Source organism: Mytilus edulis, chromosome 7 (assembly GCF_963676685.1).
Source record: "Mytilus edulis chromosome 7, xbMytEdul2.2, whole genome shotgun sequence".
NCBI lineage: Eukaryota > Metazoa > Mollusca > Bivalvia > Mytilida > Mytilidae > Mytilus > Mytilus edulis.
This window is the reverse complement of record NC_092350.1, coordinates 10,072,948-10,087,357: the sequence shown is the minus strand read 5'-3', so window position 1 is coordinate 10,087,357 and position 14,410 is coordinate 10,072,948. Positions and strand designations below refer to the sequence as shown.

The 14,410-nt window shown below is 32.6% G+C and overlaps 1 protein-coding gene across 3 annotated transcripts in view; it reads left to right on the top strand.

Moving 5' to 3' along the window:
- The first annotated feature begins 8,035 nt into the window (after positions 1-8,035).
- LOC139529889 (sodium- and chloride-dependent glycine transporter 1-like) overlaps positions 8,036-14,410 on the top strand; it is a 48,615-nt gene continuing 42,240 nt past the window's right edge. The window contains exon 1 of one of the 3 annotated variants that reach the window (XM_071325842.1): positions 8,036-8,324. In XM_071325842.1, coding sequence (XP_071181943.1) covers positions 8,223-8,324 — 102 coding nt within the window. In that variant the 5' untranslated portion in view covers positions 8,036-8,222. Of the gene's footprint in view, positions 8,325-8,630; positions 8,873-12,042; positions 12,353-14,410 lie in introns of those variants that run through there. The other 2 variants (XM_071325843.1, XM_071325841.1) reach the window with 2 other exon arrangements.

Here is a 14,410-nt window from a genome sequence, read left to right as displayed (position 1 = left end):
TGGATTTAAGATTTCATAGTTATAGAATGTTGGTTTTTACATCCATATTTTATGAAAGCATTACTGTACCAATTTTATTACCTATCACTTAAATTTTAGAGCCATGATATTATGTTAGTCGAAAAAGCGAGACTAAGCGATCCTACATTCCATCCTCGGTGTCGACGGCAGCATCCACAAATATTCACTCTGTGGTTAAAGTTTTAGAAATTTTAAAACCTTTCTTTGACTATCCTTGATTTCTACCAAACTTGGAAAGAAGCTTGTTTATGATCATAAAATGCATCCAGAAGTAAATTTTGTAAAAATAAAATTCCATTTTTACCGTATTTTACCTATAAATGGACTTAGTTTTTTCTGATGGGAAATATCACATTCACTCTGTGGTTAAAGTTTTTAAAATTTTTATATAACTTTTTTAAACTATCCTAGATTGGTACCAAACTTGGACAGAAGCTTGTTTATGATTATAAGATAGAATCCAGAAGTAAATATTGTAAAAAATAAATCCATTTTTCTGTATTTTACTTTTAATTGGACTTAGATTTTCTGCGAGGAAACAACACATTCACTCTGTGGTTTTAAAATTTTAAGAACTTTCTTATGCTATTTTGGATTTGTACCAAACTTGGACAAAAGCTTGTTTATGATCAAAAGCTAGTATCTAGAAGGACATTTTGTATCACTATCAGTCTGCAGTTAAAGTTTTTAAACATTTATTAGATTCATAAACTATCCTGGATTTTTCCCAAACTTGAACAGAGGCTTCTTACAATCAAAAGATGGTATCAACAGGAATATTTTATTGATTTATTTCTTCATTTTTGTTGAGCCTGCAATTAACAAAAAGAGTAGGGGAGACACTGGGTTCCACGGAACCATTACAATTTTTTTTATATTTTCAATGGCTTCCCATTTGTTTATTAATCTTTGCTTTAACAGTTGTTATACAATTTGGTTTATTTGAAATTGACAATGGAAATGGGGATATGTCAAAGAGACAATATTAATCTGTTCTAAAGATATGTCTGGTAGTTAAAGTCAATGCATATGGGAAAAAATATAGGCTAAGACTGGAAGACCATTATTTAATAGGAATGCAATAATAAAGATTTTGATCAGATAACATATTTTCTATTACAAGAAAGTTCACATACACTTGTTTTAAAGTAAAACTTAGCAATTTAGGAATATAATTTTAAGTTTCATATGATTTCCAAGAATAAATGCTTCAGCCAGTTATTTCATAAATAATTTAAAAAAATGCAAGGCTCTGCACTATCAGCTTCCCACATATATATATGACAAGGTTGTGACTCAATGGTGGTTGGTGGAGGAAGCCAGCAAAAATCATGACATTTGGTATAAAAACTGAGTCCTTGTCAATTGTTGATTTTCAACTCACAACCTCAGTGTTTATAGGCTGGTGAAACAGTCGTTTGACTTCTTAGACCACTAAGTCACAATGTCTTCTTTGCTGCTAAATGAAAAGAAGACTTTATAAATTTAATGTGTCTGATGTGCTTTTTTGAATTTACATAAACCAGGAATGTTTAAATCTAGAAATTTATAAAATACAAGCATATGTTAATATCCAAACACATGAGGAGCTATAAAAAGGTATACTACTCTAAGAAGTGGATATGCATCCTTTACAGATAATAATTAAGTGTCCTGTAGTCCACACAAACACATTTAGTTTAAATTTCTGTCAATACAAAATTGAATTGATACTATGAACAGAATGTATATTGCACTCAGTAAAAATCATGTTTGCTTCTAAGTTCATTAGTAGCATAACTTGGTGCTTGGTTTTTTTCTGCACTTTATAAGTTGAGTAAATTTACAAAAATAGATTTATAAATATGATCAAGTTTTGTTCGTCTTTAGACACACAAAAAAAAACACTTCAATGTGTCCTTTATTTTAAATTGTGTCCTTTTGATGTATATGCATTTGTGTTAAGTAATAAGCACTACCAAATGAATTGTGTCCAGAAAACAAAATATGCGGAGGTATGTGTATGGACCAAAACAAATTGTACTAGTATACTTATATTTATTAACATACAGTAAAGACTAACATAGGTGTTTCTTGCATGTGGAGAGTTGTCTCATTGGCACTCATGCCACATCTTATTAATATTTACTCTGAAGAAATTTCAAAGGGAAACTTATGGCATGACATTCAAAAACAGTAAATATTTAAAGAAACACTAAATAATATTGGTGGTTTCAACAGGAAATCCAAAAAAAAAACGATTCTAATTGAATTGTGTGAAAAATTACATTTTGGAACAGAACAGATATCGATGAACACTTTTGTTCCCTGCATTGATGTAGATTTCTTGTACATTAAAAACAGTTAATGTGTAGAACAAATATTCCTGTAGCCTATAAGTTTTAAATGGAGCAGTTTATTTATAATATTTTGTGTCCAGGCTTTTATAAATATCGTTTTTTAAGCAAATGTTTAGATAAATAAACTATTGTGTCCTCTGAGTTTCCAGAGAAAAACTATTTTATCAAGAAGTTTTAAAGGAATACTTATGAGGAATGACATTTGAAACAGAAACTATCTGTACAGAAAACACAACATATAGAAAACTAAATATTGAGCAACACAAACATCAAGGAAATATTTCATTTAGTAGAAACTTTGTGGAGTGCGACCATATTTTCAATCAGTGTTTAAATTTTTATTCATTAATAGCTTGGAACATTATCGCAAAATCGGACTTGTGTAAGACAAAGGATAAAAACAAGTTGGTCCTTTAAACCTGTACATGCTGATTCTCTCCTTGAAGGAGTCGGTGAGACTCACCCGCGACCATGATATGTGACAGGGAGTTCCTAAGGACCATACCATTTAATGGTAGATCATTTATTAGTACTAGAACACACCCGTGATATCACGGGTCCGTGACTGAATTAAAGTATATAACTATGCGCAAGCCTTATTTTAGTATTAGTATTGTCATCTGATAAAGTCATGCCGATTATAAGATACACAGTTTTTCTCTGCTTTCAAGTCTTTCTGTTTGAACCCGTCGAACTGAAACAATAATATTAATTATTTGGAAAACAAAAGGTCCTGGAATGGAGTATTTTTTAATCTACAGCATTGTCCTATATAAGTTATAAATAAAGTTGAATTCTTTGCTTCGCTGTTTTACGTCATGCCCACTAACAAATTGAAAACTGTACCTATACGCCTTATTTTTAGTCCAGATTTTTAGTATTCGTATTGTTATCTTAGAAAGTCTTACTGATTAAAATACTACAATAGGTAACAATTTGACAATTTAGTAGTGTCAACCCTGTGGTTATGACCCGTGTATATAGCATATTAATCCTAAATACAACGTTTGGTGGTGCGCCTGTCAGATGCGGAACGTACAGATACGGTAATAGGTAACAGGTGAATATACTATTGGTATCGGTAGCGGATTCGACCCGGAACTTCTTAATTATTGGCAATATTAATTACGTGTAAAACAAAAGGGCCTGGAGTGGTGTAATTTTTAATCTACACCTTTGTACTATATTAGTTATATATAAAGTTGAATTCTGTGATTCGTCGTGTTTACGTGATGACGGCTGACAAATTGGACCTCGTAATTTTAGTATTATAGATATAAACAAAAAAAAGGAATCACCCCTAGACTGTAATTGCCTGTTGCACTCCAGATGTTACAGCAGCTGGCTTAGATGACATGCCCTCGTAATCCATGTTGATGAACTGTCTCCGGCTTCCATGATCGTTTTTTCCTGAAACCGAACTGATGGTCGACTAGTATGTTATTGTCCCCTATAGGTGGTTAATGATTTGGCTGTAAATGACGTTCTCTACAACTTTACAACAAACTGATCAGGCTGTGATGTTACACCGTATTGTTTCAAGTGAAGGTGTAGGTTGGCGGCTATTAAAACGTTTAAACAATCTGCAAATGCAGCTGTCATCAGTCAGTAACCTGATGTCTAGTGGTGTGGTTCATTAGTGTTTCTCGTTTTTTATATACATTAGACCCGTTGGTTTTTCTGTTGGAATGGTTTACGCTAGACATGTTATGGACCCTTTATAAATTGCTGTTCAGTATTGGCTCCATGTTGAAGGCAATACTTTGTACATTTGCACTTTTACCATATATTCTTATATCTATGATGTCAGTGATACATGACTATAGTTGGAAGCCTTTGATTTATCTCCTTTTTTATATAGTGAAGTGACGATTGCTAGCTTCCAGTCTGGGACTGTTCATTGATCAATCGCATGATGTCTTGAACAGTATGGTTAAAGTTGGAGTGATCACTGTCGCTCGGCTGTAGTCTTTAGGAACATGGTTGATATTTTGTCTGTACCACTAACTTTGTGAGGATTCGATCCTTTCAGAAGTTTTAGTACACCATTCTCTCACGTGACTTAAAAGAGGGACGAAAGATACCAAAGGGACAGTCAAACTCATAAATCTAAAACAAACTGACAACGCCATGGCTAAAAATGAAAAAGACAAACAGAAAAACAATAGTACACATGACACAACATAGAAAACTAAAGAATAAACAACACGAACCCCACCAAAAACTAGGGGTGATCTCAGGTGCTCCGGAAGGGTAAGCAGATCCTGCTCCACATGTGGCACCCGTCGTGTTGCTCATGTTATAACAAATCAGATAAATAGTCTAATTCGGTAGGTCACATTCATGAAAGGGAAGGGGATTGTAGTTACGACGTAAGGAACTTATCCGATATCATTTGTGAAACGGTTATTCCATAACGGTCAACCAACTCGTGATGGCGTCCGTAAAATTTACGAAGGGATGATTTCAACTTTTAATTTAATGTGTGATACTTTGTTTTGTGGTGATTCTCCAAGGTGTGGCATACTATTCCATTTTACTTTGTTGAAGACTATTAAAAATTGGCGGTTCAGCATTTTCGCTTTTTCTGATGGTGTTAAATAATGTGCCCTTGTAGTGGGGTAATACCAGAGTTATCAGGTTTGATTGTTTTGCTTTTGACAATTGGTTGAAATGATAGATTTCCTTGTTGGTTTTATTGTCTGATACTATGTTATTGACGTTGTTGTTGAAGGTTTCCTGCATGTATCTTTCTTGTTGGACTCTATGGTATCGATCCCAGTCTGCTTTTGTGTTGGATTGTCTTTACCTTCTTATGAGCTCCCCCTTTTCCCCTACCATGCTTTTAGATGTTACGGTTGAGACAAGGCTGGCTGTATCTAGCAGATGTGTATGTTGATGGTATATGTTTGTTGATAGTAGTTGTAAAAACAGATTAAAATTCGTTCCACAACGTATTGATTGGTAAGGTTGCTTTTCTTTCTTGTATGGTCTTTGAGTACTGTTCCAGGTCGCTGAACATGCATTCGGTATTTGCTTTCGAACAAATGTGTATGAGTCTTCTTACTAGTCGTCGTCGTTTTGAAGTTACTTTGATGCCTATGAGGATGATGTCGTAATCGTTTAGCCAAGGTAGTGGTGTACGATTTCGTGCAAAATGTACTGTTATGGCTGCACCCTCGCGATATGGTGCAGTGGTATGGTGTTTGCTCCCGTCTTATTTCCCTTTTTGCATTTAACTGTGTAATTCTTATGTGAAAGTCGACAAAAGAAAGTTTGAATTTAACGATCTAGTCAAATGTTGACTTCCCCTCACTAGTACCGTTCAGATTTTATTTCCTTTATATTGGTTTTATTTAAGTTATCTTAACACTATCACAACAGTCAGATAGTGTTTCTCTTCCGGGAAATATCTTTTAACAGTGAGCACTTCCTTTTTGTAATAAACTATTCACTTTAAAGTTGGCGATCGATATATGCTACCAGCTGAAGGACGCCTCCGGGTGCGGGAATTTCTCGCTAGTCTACATTGAAGACCTGTTGGTGACCCTCTGCTGTTGTTTTTTATTTGGTCGGGTTGTTGTCTCTTTGACACATTCCCCATTTCCATTCTCAATTTTATATAAATGTTTGTCCAAATTTTCCATACTGTGGTGATCCTCCTTTGATTGATTGATTGTTGATGTATGGTTGATTGATTGATTGATTGATTGTCATTGTTATTATGATTTCTATATTATAAATTCCTTTTTATAATATTACGTAATTCATGTCTTTATTCAAAAGCACAGTCATCACTTTACTTGTTTAGTACAGAACCCTTTTCTGAGCAATATATCATCAGATATGATTCGATCAATGACCTGATGGTTGGACAAGATTGGCGATGGTTGGACGACAATGGTTGAACATGACGATCCTGGTCGTTATGTCTTCTTACTTTTCTGATGTTCAGATATTTTAGAATCTTAATTTCAGTAATTAAAATGAGTTATAGAATCTATTTACCAAAAATACAGATAGCAATGGTGGCCTTGAGATATTATTTACTGAGTAGATATAGTGCTACTCTGTCAAAAAAGATTAATTTGAATGATTCGTATACTGGTTTGTATAACTGTTGACATTCAGTTTTTGTCACGTACATGACACAAAACCTTGACTTTGTCAAACTAACGCTAAAGTTGTTTCGGTGTTGTTTTCATCCATTAGCATGGAAGCGTGTTTGTAATGCATACAAATATTTTACTGAACACTTCGTTAATACACTCTATCATCAGTCCTTATTGTCTGTCTTAGTCACTTCAAAAGAGTTTAACTTATAACACTAAGTGTTAGCTTTCTTTGACAACGTTAGTTGTATATGCTACCACATTTTCCTTTTAAACAATATCTCTAAATCAAGAAGCTGCAAAAAACCTATAAAATGACAGATTGGGTAAGACTGGCATAAATGATCATAAATATTTACGTGCTGTTTTCGAGACGTTGCATCTAAAGTGACTGCCGTTGGTGAAGGTAGCGAATTTCTTTGAACTCGATTGATGACGTTCGAGTTCAGACAGAGAGCTTTCGAACAATATGCTGTAGAAATGGACGCCGCTATTTTGCCGGATTACATGAAACATTACAATCGTGGAATACTAATAATCAGAAGGAGATGTACCAATGGGACTTAAAAATTGGTACTTTGTTTTTATATATATAATCTAAAGAAGTAGAAATCGGAAATTGTACGAAGAGTGTATTTTAGACATCACCAAATTGATAAACCATTACCTTGTCTGACTATTTAAAATTAAAGTAAGGTTTCTCAGGACAAAGGAAAGAGAACGTTGCTATCAATTGAAAATTAAAATCAACACTTCAAAAATATTACAGACGTTAGAGTTGATGCAGTTATTTATCACTATATCTATAATATGTTTCTGATTATCATCATGTTCAACATGGACAAATTATTTAAAGTTTTGGATTGTTAAAAAGCAGTCAGTCATAATAGGTCTAGTTCTTTGCTTAAATCTGCAAAATTTGAGACAGTTAGGCAAAAAACTGGCTGAGACAGTGTAAAAGAATATAGAAAATAATGATTTGCATTAAACACATTGATTTATCAAATACCAAATGTCTGTATTTGTTTTACTTGAATTGTCAACGAAGCCATTTAAGGGGAGACCACTCAAATAGATTTTTTTAAATAAAGGATTGATATATGTTTATTTTTAGCAAGACAACACGGTCGGTCCCGCCGTGAAAAAAATAGATAAATGAAAAGTCTACATTCTGGCAGTGTATACAAAGTAAATGCTATCTGGGGAAACATATACCAATGATCCACCCGATAACAATACACTGAGCAATATTTGTTGTGATTTTTTCAATTATTTGTTAATTCTGTTATGAAAGTCAATGTTACTCTATTGGTATATATATATTTTGAGTTTTGGATCTATATAATATTCTGTTTTATTGTTTGTACCAAGGACGTCTATTAGTTATACGTCCTTGTTTGTATATATAATTAATTTATGCCCGAGATCATGAGATATAACCATTTATTAATGTGTTAGTGCAATTCAGGAGATACTACTGAAATAGATATTTTGTTCACAGTGCAAATAAATATTTCCTAATAGATTTGTATGCAAATCTAAAAGAAATCTCTATTTCATTAATCAATTTATTTATTTAGACACAAGTTGCTCAGTTGCAAACAATACTGACAACTGTATTATCAGAGACAAATGCCTGGTATTAAAAACAGAGCAGAGTGGTGCTCCTAAAAAGGAGACATATGCAGAGCATTCGCATGTGTTCGTTCGGCAATGTCCGTAAAAGGTCCGATTTCGCGGTAAAAACATCATGTCGTCTCACGGCACCAACGATTCTCACAGCAGACGTACACAAGAAGAAAGGAACGGGGATGAAATTATAGATGACAATGAAGCTCAAGTCGATCTTTTAGTAAGTAGAACCAAAATTTAAAACCTGAAGTGTTTATTTACAGGGAAGAAATTCACGAAACATGGGTTCCTCTGTTGTGCTCTCAACCATGGAGAACCAAAACAACGTGGCACGTGTTTACATTAAAATAATGCAGTAAAGAATGCCAATACGGAATAATTTATCAAAATTAAAAGTCAAATTAAGTTTTTCTTAATGTCAGTTTTGTGTTTTAAAGAGTTTAAATAGTTGTTATTGTCTTTTTTGTGTATTTTGTTTTGATGTCAAGCTGTTGTCACGATTCCATTCATGAAGAGTAAACAGACCGAAAAGTCATTGCGTCACCCTTGTTTTTTTTGGTTTTCTTTTATTGAAAACGCTATTTATCAGTCTGTCAATACTTAAGCTTTGAAATTCCATTGTACTTTCATTGATTGGAGTGTACACAGTATCTGATACATACATGATACAAGTGTGTACAAACATGTACCTTGATTGATTGATGACTGTAATCTGATTCCATCTGTCTACGCAATCTTACCTACACCAGCAACTTGTTCACCCACATGGTGAGTGTGCTTGGATAATTTTTTTTTATCACAATCTCACATTTTTATTGAGTATTTTGAATTCCATGAAATTTTGTGAGTTCCTATGATGTATTGTGGGATCCCAAAATATATCCAAATGATCCTCCAAATTTGGTTAATACCCTGCTTTGCTTTATTGTTTGAATTAATAAATTAGTAACTTAAAACAAATATTACAGTTTATAACAAAAAAATGTTATAGCATCTTTCAGATAAAATGTCAATGTTGAAGTATGATCAAAGAGGTAAACAAAAAACATGTACTGTGTTATGATTGTCATTACCAATCATAGGCATAGGCTGATCCTGGGGGTCCGGGGTCCCCCTTTTGTGGGAAAAATTTGGTTGATTATGTAGGGAATCACTGAAAGATGACTGGAGTGCCCCCTTATAAAAAGTTATGGATACCACTGACAGGTCATACAATGATTTAAAATGGTGTAAAAATGTTTATATTATTAACATAAAATCTACTTTTTCAAACCTTAGTAGTTATGTTTGCCTTTATCTTCAAATTATGGTATAGTTGTTATACATTCAAAATACAACATACACTAATAAACACACAAGTAACAACAAGAGACAATGCATTCAAATAATATAATATTTGAAAGACTATTAAACATTTTTACTTCAATTAAAATTTAATTATACTTGTCAGTCTGAAATTTGATTTCATATACCAATCAAAGAAATAACAAATACAATTTAAAAAGGAAAAAAACATTGTTAACAATATAAATATTACTTGCAATTACATGAATATATATCACAAAAATATATCAATACACATACCAGTATATAACATAGAAAGAAAATTAAACAAGAAACAGATTTTTTCTTTGCACAAATGTATGCATTGGCTTGCAAAGTATTTAAAAAGGGGGGTACGTTATTTCAATAACATTAGACTTATGTACAAAAATGATTGACATTTATATAGAGTTACTGTTCATGAAATGGCTTGAACACAGATCAACATTCTTATGGCCCATCCATAGCCAATGGGGCATTACGGTTAACCCTTATCCTTCCCTTCGTATGTTCTTACATCCCTACATCAGTACATTATGTACTTCCCAGAAATGGCTTCTGTTCTCTTACTTTGTTTTGTATTAACTAAATGTTATGAAACTTATCTACAACACTTATTACAACAAATCTCGGATACACAACTGTATAATGTTCCTCCAATCATAGGAGCACCTATATATTTTTGAAATGTCTCAGGTGTTTTTCTATGGTAATAGAACCATGCGGTTTAACGTCTCGGGGTGTTTTCCTATGGTAATATAGAACCATGTGGTCTAACTGATAACCCAAAAAACGTAATTAACCATCATTCATGATATAGTTTTTTATGAACGACTTTAAATTTGTGAAATTTGGCTATTACAGACGAGATTTAACTCTAATAATAATCTTTTAATTTAGTTTAGCTTGCTATTATTTTGATTGAAAACCCCCGAAGCCTTTTTATGAATATAGTTTTTGTCTTCATAAAAGGCGCTTAACTGTCCTTGTAATTTTTTGGTCTTTGGCTCGTTTTGACATTTTGTAAACATGACTTCAGAGAATTATTGTCTGGAATAAGTATGGTATCTATGAAGACCCAAATTTAATGTTAAAAAAAACCAACCATGAACATGAACAAGCCAAGGCAACAGTACCAGTTTTAACATTGTAAATACAGGTTATTTTTAATATTGTCCGTTTTGGAAGAAGTTATTGGATATTCAATTTCATTGAAATTACAGAATTACAGGAACAATATTCATGATATTATTTAAAATCATAAAGGTAAGTACCAACACCTCTTTGCCAAAAAATAATGATTTTTATTTTTTTACAGAAGTCAATTCAAATGGCCCACTCATTTGACAACATGGCCCATTATCTTTTATAATGGCCCATTGAATTTATTTTTGAGGGGCCCTGGGCCTATAGTGAAAAAAAACTTCCAGATCACTGATTATGTGAAATTAAAATATACTGGAAAAAGTCAAATAAACAAATATTCATTGTCAAATTCCTGTCTGGTGCATTATGCATGTACTTATTCACCGAAAAAATTAAGAGAATATCAGGTTTAAAAACTAATACATGATATTTGTCTCAGAAATATGTACCTAGATCACTCAACTGTAGCTTTGTTTTAATTGCTATCCTTTGTGTACTTTTATACCAGTCGATTCAGTGTTTACTTAAGTCTTAGACCTACATTTGTAAACATATGAAAAACTGGCAGAAAACCTGAATTTTTATTTTTTATTGGAAAATTTGAATAATCAATTGTGATTTGTAACAGCTGTCTGATATATACTGAATAAAACATAATAATGTACAGAATTATAATTCTTGGGGGTAAACTTTGGGTCATGTATGTTTATTTCTGTGTGTGTTAGTATACGTAGTGGCCAGTACATAGGGTAGTGATTATTCTTTAAGTCATTGTTAGGCCAAAATAAATAAATTGTATTCCTTTTGATTACATACATGTATCTGACATCATTTTGTCCTTTGCTGATACTGTTTTACTGAAAATAAAAACTAGTTAGGAGCTGTTAAAGCCTGTATGTTTTTGTAAAACAAGCAAGAGATTGAGGAATAATAATATGCTATTTACATGTACTAAGCTGTCTTTCAGAGCAGATAGTCATTTTAGTAAGAAACATTTATTTGATTTGGGTTTGAGGTTATTCTATTGAAAAACTTGAAAAATTCAATCTGATTATAAAATAAATCTTTGTATGAAATATACAGTTAAATGTCCAAAGATTAGCCTTTTGTGTTTAACTGGACATAAGTCCTATTCACAGTCAAATTTAGAATTTTTTCAGTAATAATTCTATTCAAGCTTGATAATCATCGCTTCATTTTTAGAAAAATGTCATAATAGAAATATATGTATGACGTCTTGACATATATATGCATACAATAATGTCTTATTTTATAATATATACACTATATAAATTACATTTTGTGTTAGGTTGATATGTATTTAAGATGGTATTATTGGGATGACCCCTTTAAAAAGCCCCTCTGCAATTTTAGTCAAGGGTCAATAAATAATCAATACTTATTAATCTTTTATTGAATGCCAGAATGGGAACCTTTTTGATATCATTTTTGGAAGAGTTTCAGCTAAGGTGGAATAATTTTAACATTGCATCATTCTTTGTTTACATCGTTAGTTGAACAGATTCCAGGTTATACAATTTAGTTTGAAAAGTTTATATGTAATGGACTGAAGCAAATGCATGAAATAAGTGGAATAAACTTTATTGTAAACTTTGATTAATGGCAGATTTAAAACAGAATCGTTCAAGAAGTGAGGGACATGTAAAAATTGATAGATTTTACAAAAACGAAAACACTAATCGCAGTATACCTGACATTGCTGCTGGAACTCCTCTAATGGAGGACATTCAAGGTAGTTCCCAAGAAAGCAAGGGTGAGGTAAGGGGAAATAACTTTTAGATGTTCTGGTTGCTGTGTGTAACATTGTATGGAAAGTTCAAGGTCAGAGGAAGTTATTTCTACTAGAATAAATATTGACTAAATTGTGCTGCATAGAAGTTTTCTTTTCTTAAATATGTTGGTGTTAACCAAAGAAAATATTTGAATTCTGTGTAGGTTTCACTTGGTTTGTGCTACCTTTGACCTTCATTGCTTTAAAAGGCTGCATTTTAATTATCCATATTTAAATGTATAAAAATGAATGTATAATAAAGCAAACATAACTCATTAGGGCTGAATGATGTCAAAATGTAAGAAATTTAAAATCCTTTTAAAATTTTCAATGATGAATAATTATAAGACCAGGCAAGGTTTTAGTAATTTATGTAATGACAGTCTTCAACTATAGCATCTTCGCTAGCCAAGGGTAACGATCCACTCCCGCTCTCTTCACCCTTGGCAGATTGAGCTAACATTTGTGATATCAATGTTGCGCCATCTATCAAAAGATTAAGTCACGCCCATTCCGAATACATTGTTCTTGACCAATGGTAGCACTTAGACGCTACTGTGTTTTTACTTCAATTTGGAGGTAAAAACACAGTAGCGTCTAGATTCTACACAGTTGGTAAAGCTGGAAACGAAAATATACGTCAACATTCATGCATTTGTGCATGAAACATACTCGGGAAATTCTATTAGTTGATTGAAAACATTCAAGTTGCCACTAAATATAGTCGTATAAAGTGATGTAAAGACTTGTTGCGCAATAAACACGTGGCAATTGTTTACAAACACTTTCTACATCTACACGTCACATGATCATTTTATAGGCGCTTTTTGATTGGATGCAGCGAGTTGCTACTGCAACCAATAAAAATCCTTTCCTTGTGTCTCCAAAATTTTATCTCAGTCCGCCAAGGGTGAAGAGAGCGGGAGTGGATCGTTACCCTTGGCGAGTGAAGATGCAACTATAGGTACTGGGAGTGAAACATATGCAAGGTCCATGCTATAGTAGGAAAACAGGAGTGAAAATTATTTGGACTAAGTAGGATTTGCACTTTGGCATTTCTTATTAAAATTCTGAGACAATTATGATAAATTTTCAATTAGGGGTTTAGGAGAAGAGGCTGTTTATACAAATGTGTGCTAAAGAATGCAGATATGACAAAGTTCATGTCACCCCAAAATTAACACAGCAATCGAAAATCTGATGAATAAATTAATACTGATGTACAAAAAATATGAAAAGACATGATGTTAGTAAAAGCTTCACAAATTTCAATCTTTATGTTCATGATCAGTTGCAGACTCCCTTCCCCTATCACTATATACATGTACTGTGTGCTGCAGAGAAATACTAATAGAAAAGACAGCGGTTGCATGTTTAATTCAGGAAAACATTTGAATGTTATACTCCTGTCTCAGTAAAGAATCAAAAGGATTGGAATTAGGAAATAGGGTACAAGTAGACAAGATAAAAACTCAAGAACACAAATAAAACTAAATGGACATCTGTCCCATTTCTTTTTTATTTCATAAAACATTTATCTAGTGAAAAAAACTCCCACATAGTGTACATACACAAAAAATCATAAAAAAGACAATAAATGTAATGTTATATGTCAGATATTTGGACAAATGCATAATGAGAAAACCTGATGTTTTATGTGGAGGTCTAATTTATAGTATATATGGTTAGACATGTTACACACTCCTGCAGAAAGTAATCAATGAATCCAAAGAAATTCCAACCTTTTCAACCTTTTAAATTCACATAAATCAATGTTTTGTTTGAATTGAAATGTAAAAAGTGTTGTAGTTGTAGTGAACTTTATTTGACCTCTGAGTTCATCTTGTTTAGACTAGAACTTTTGTAGTGAGTAAGATGTTGTAACAATCATGTACCAAAGATGTATCTAATAAAAAGGATTCCATTTTATTATCATGATATAGGTTTTTGAGTCACAGGACTAGCTTAGATAGGTTTTGACTTGCATGTCTGACAGGCTCAACTTATATAAAAATATGTAATCTATAATACTAAAATAAGAGGCA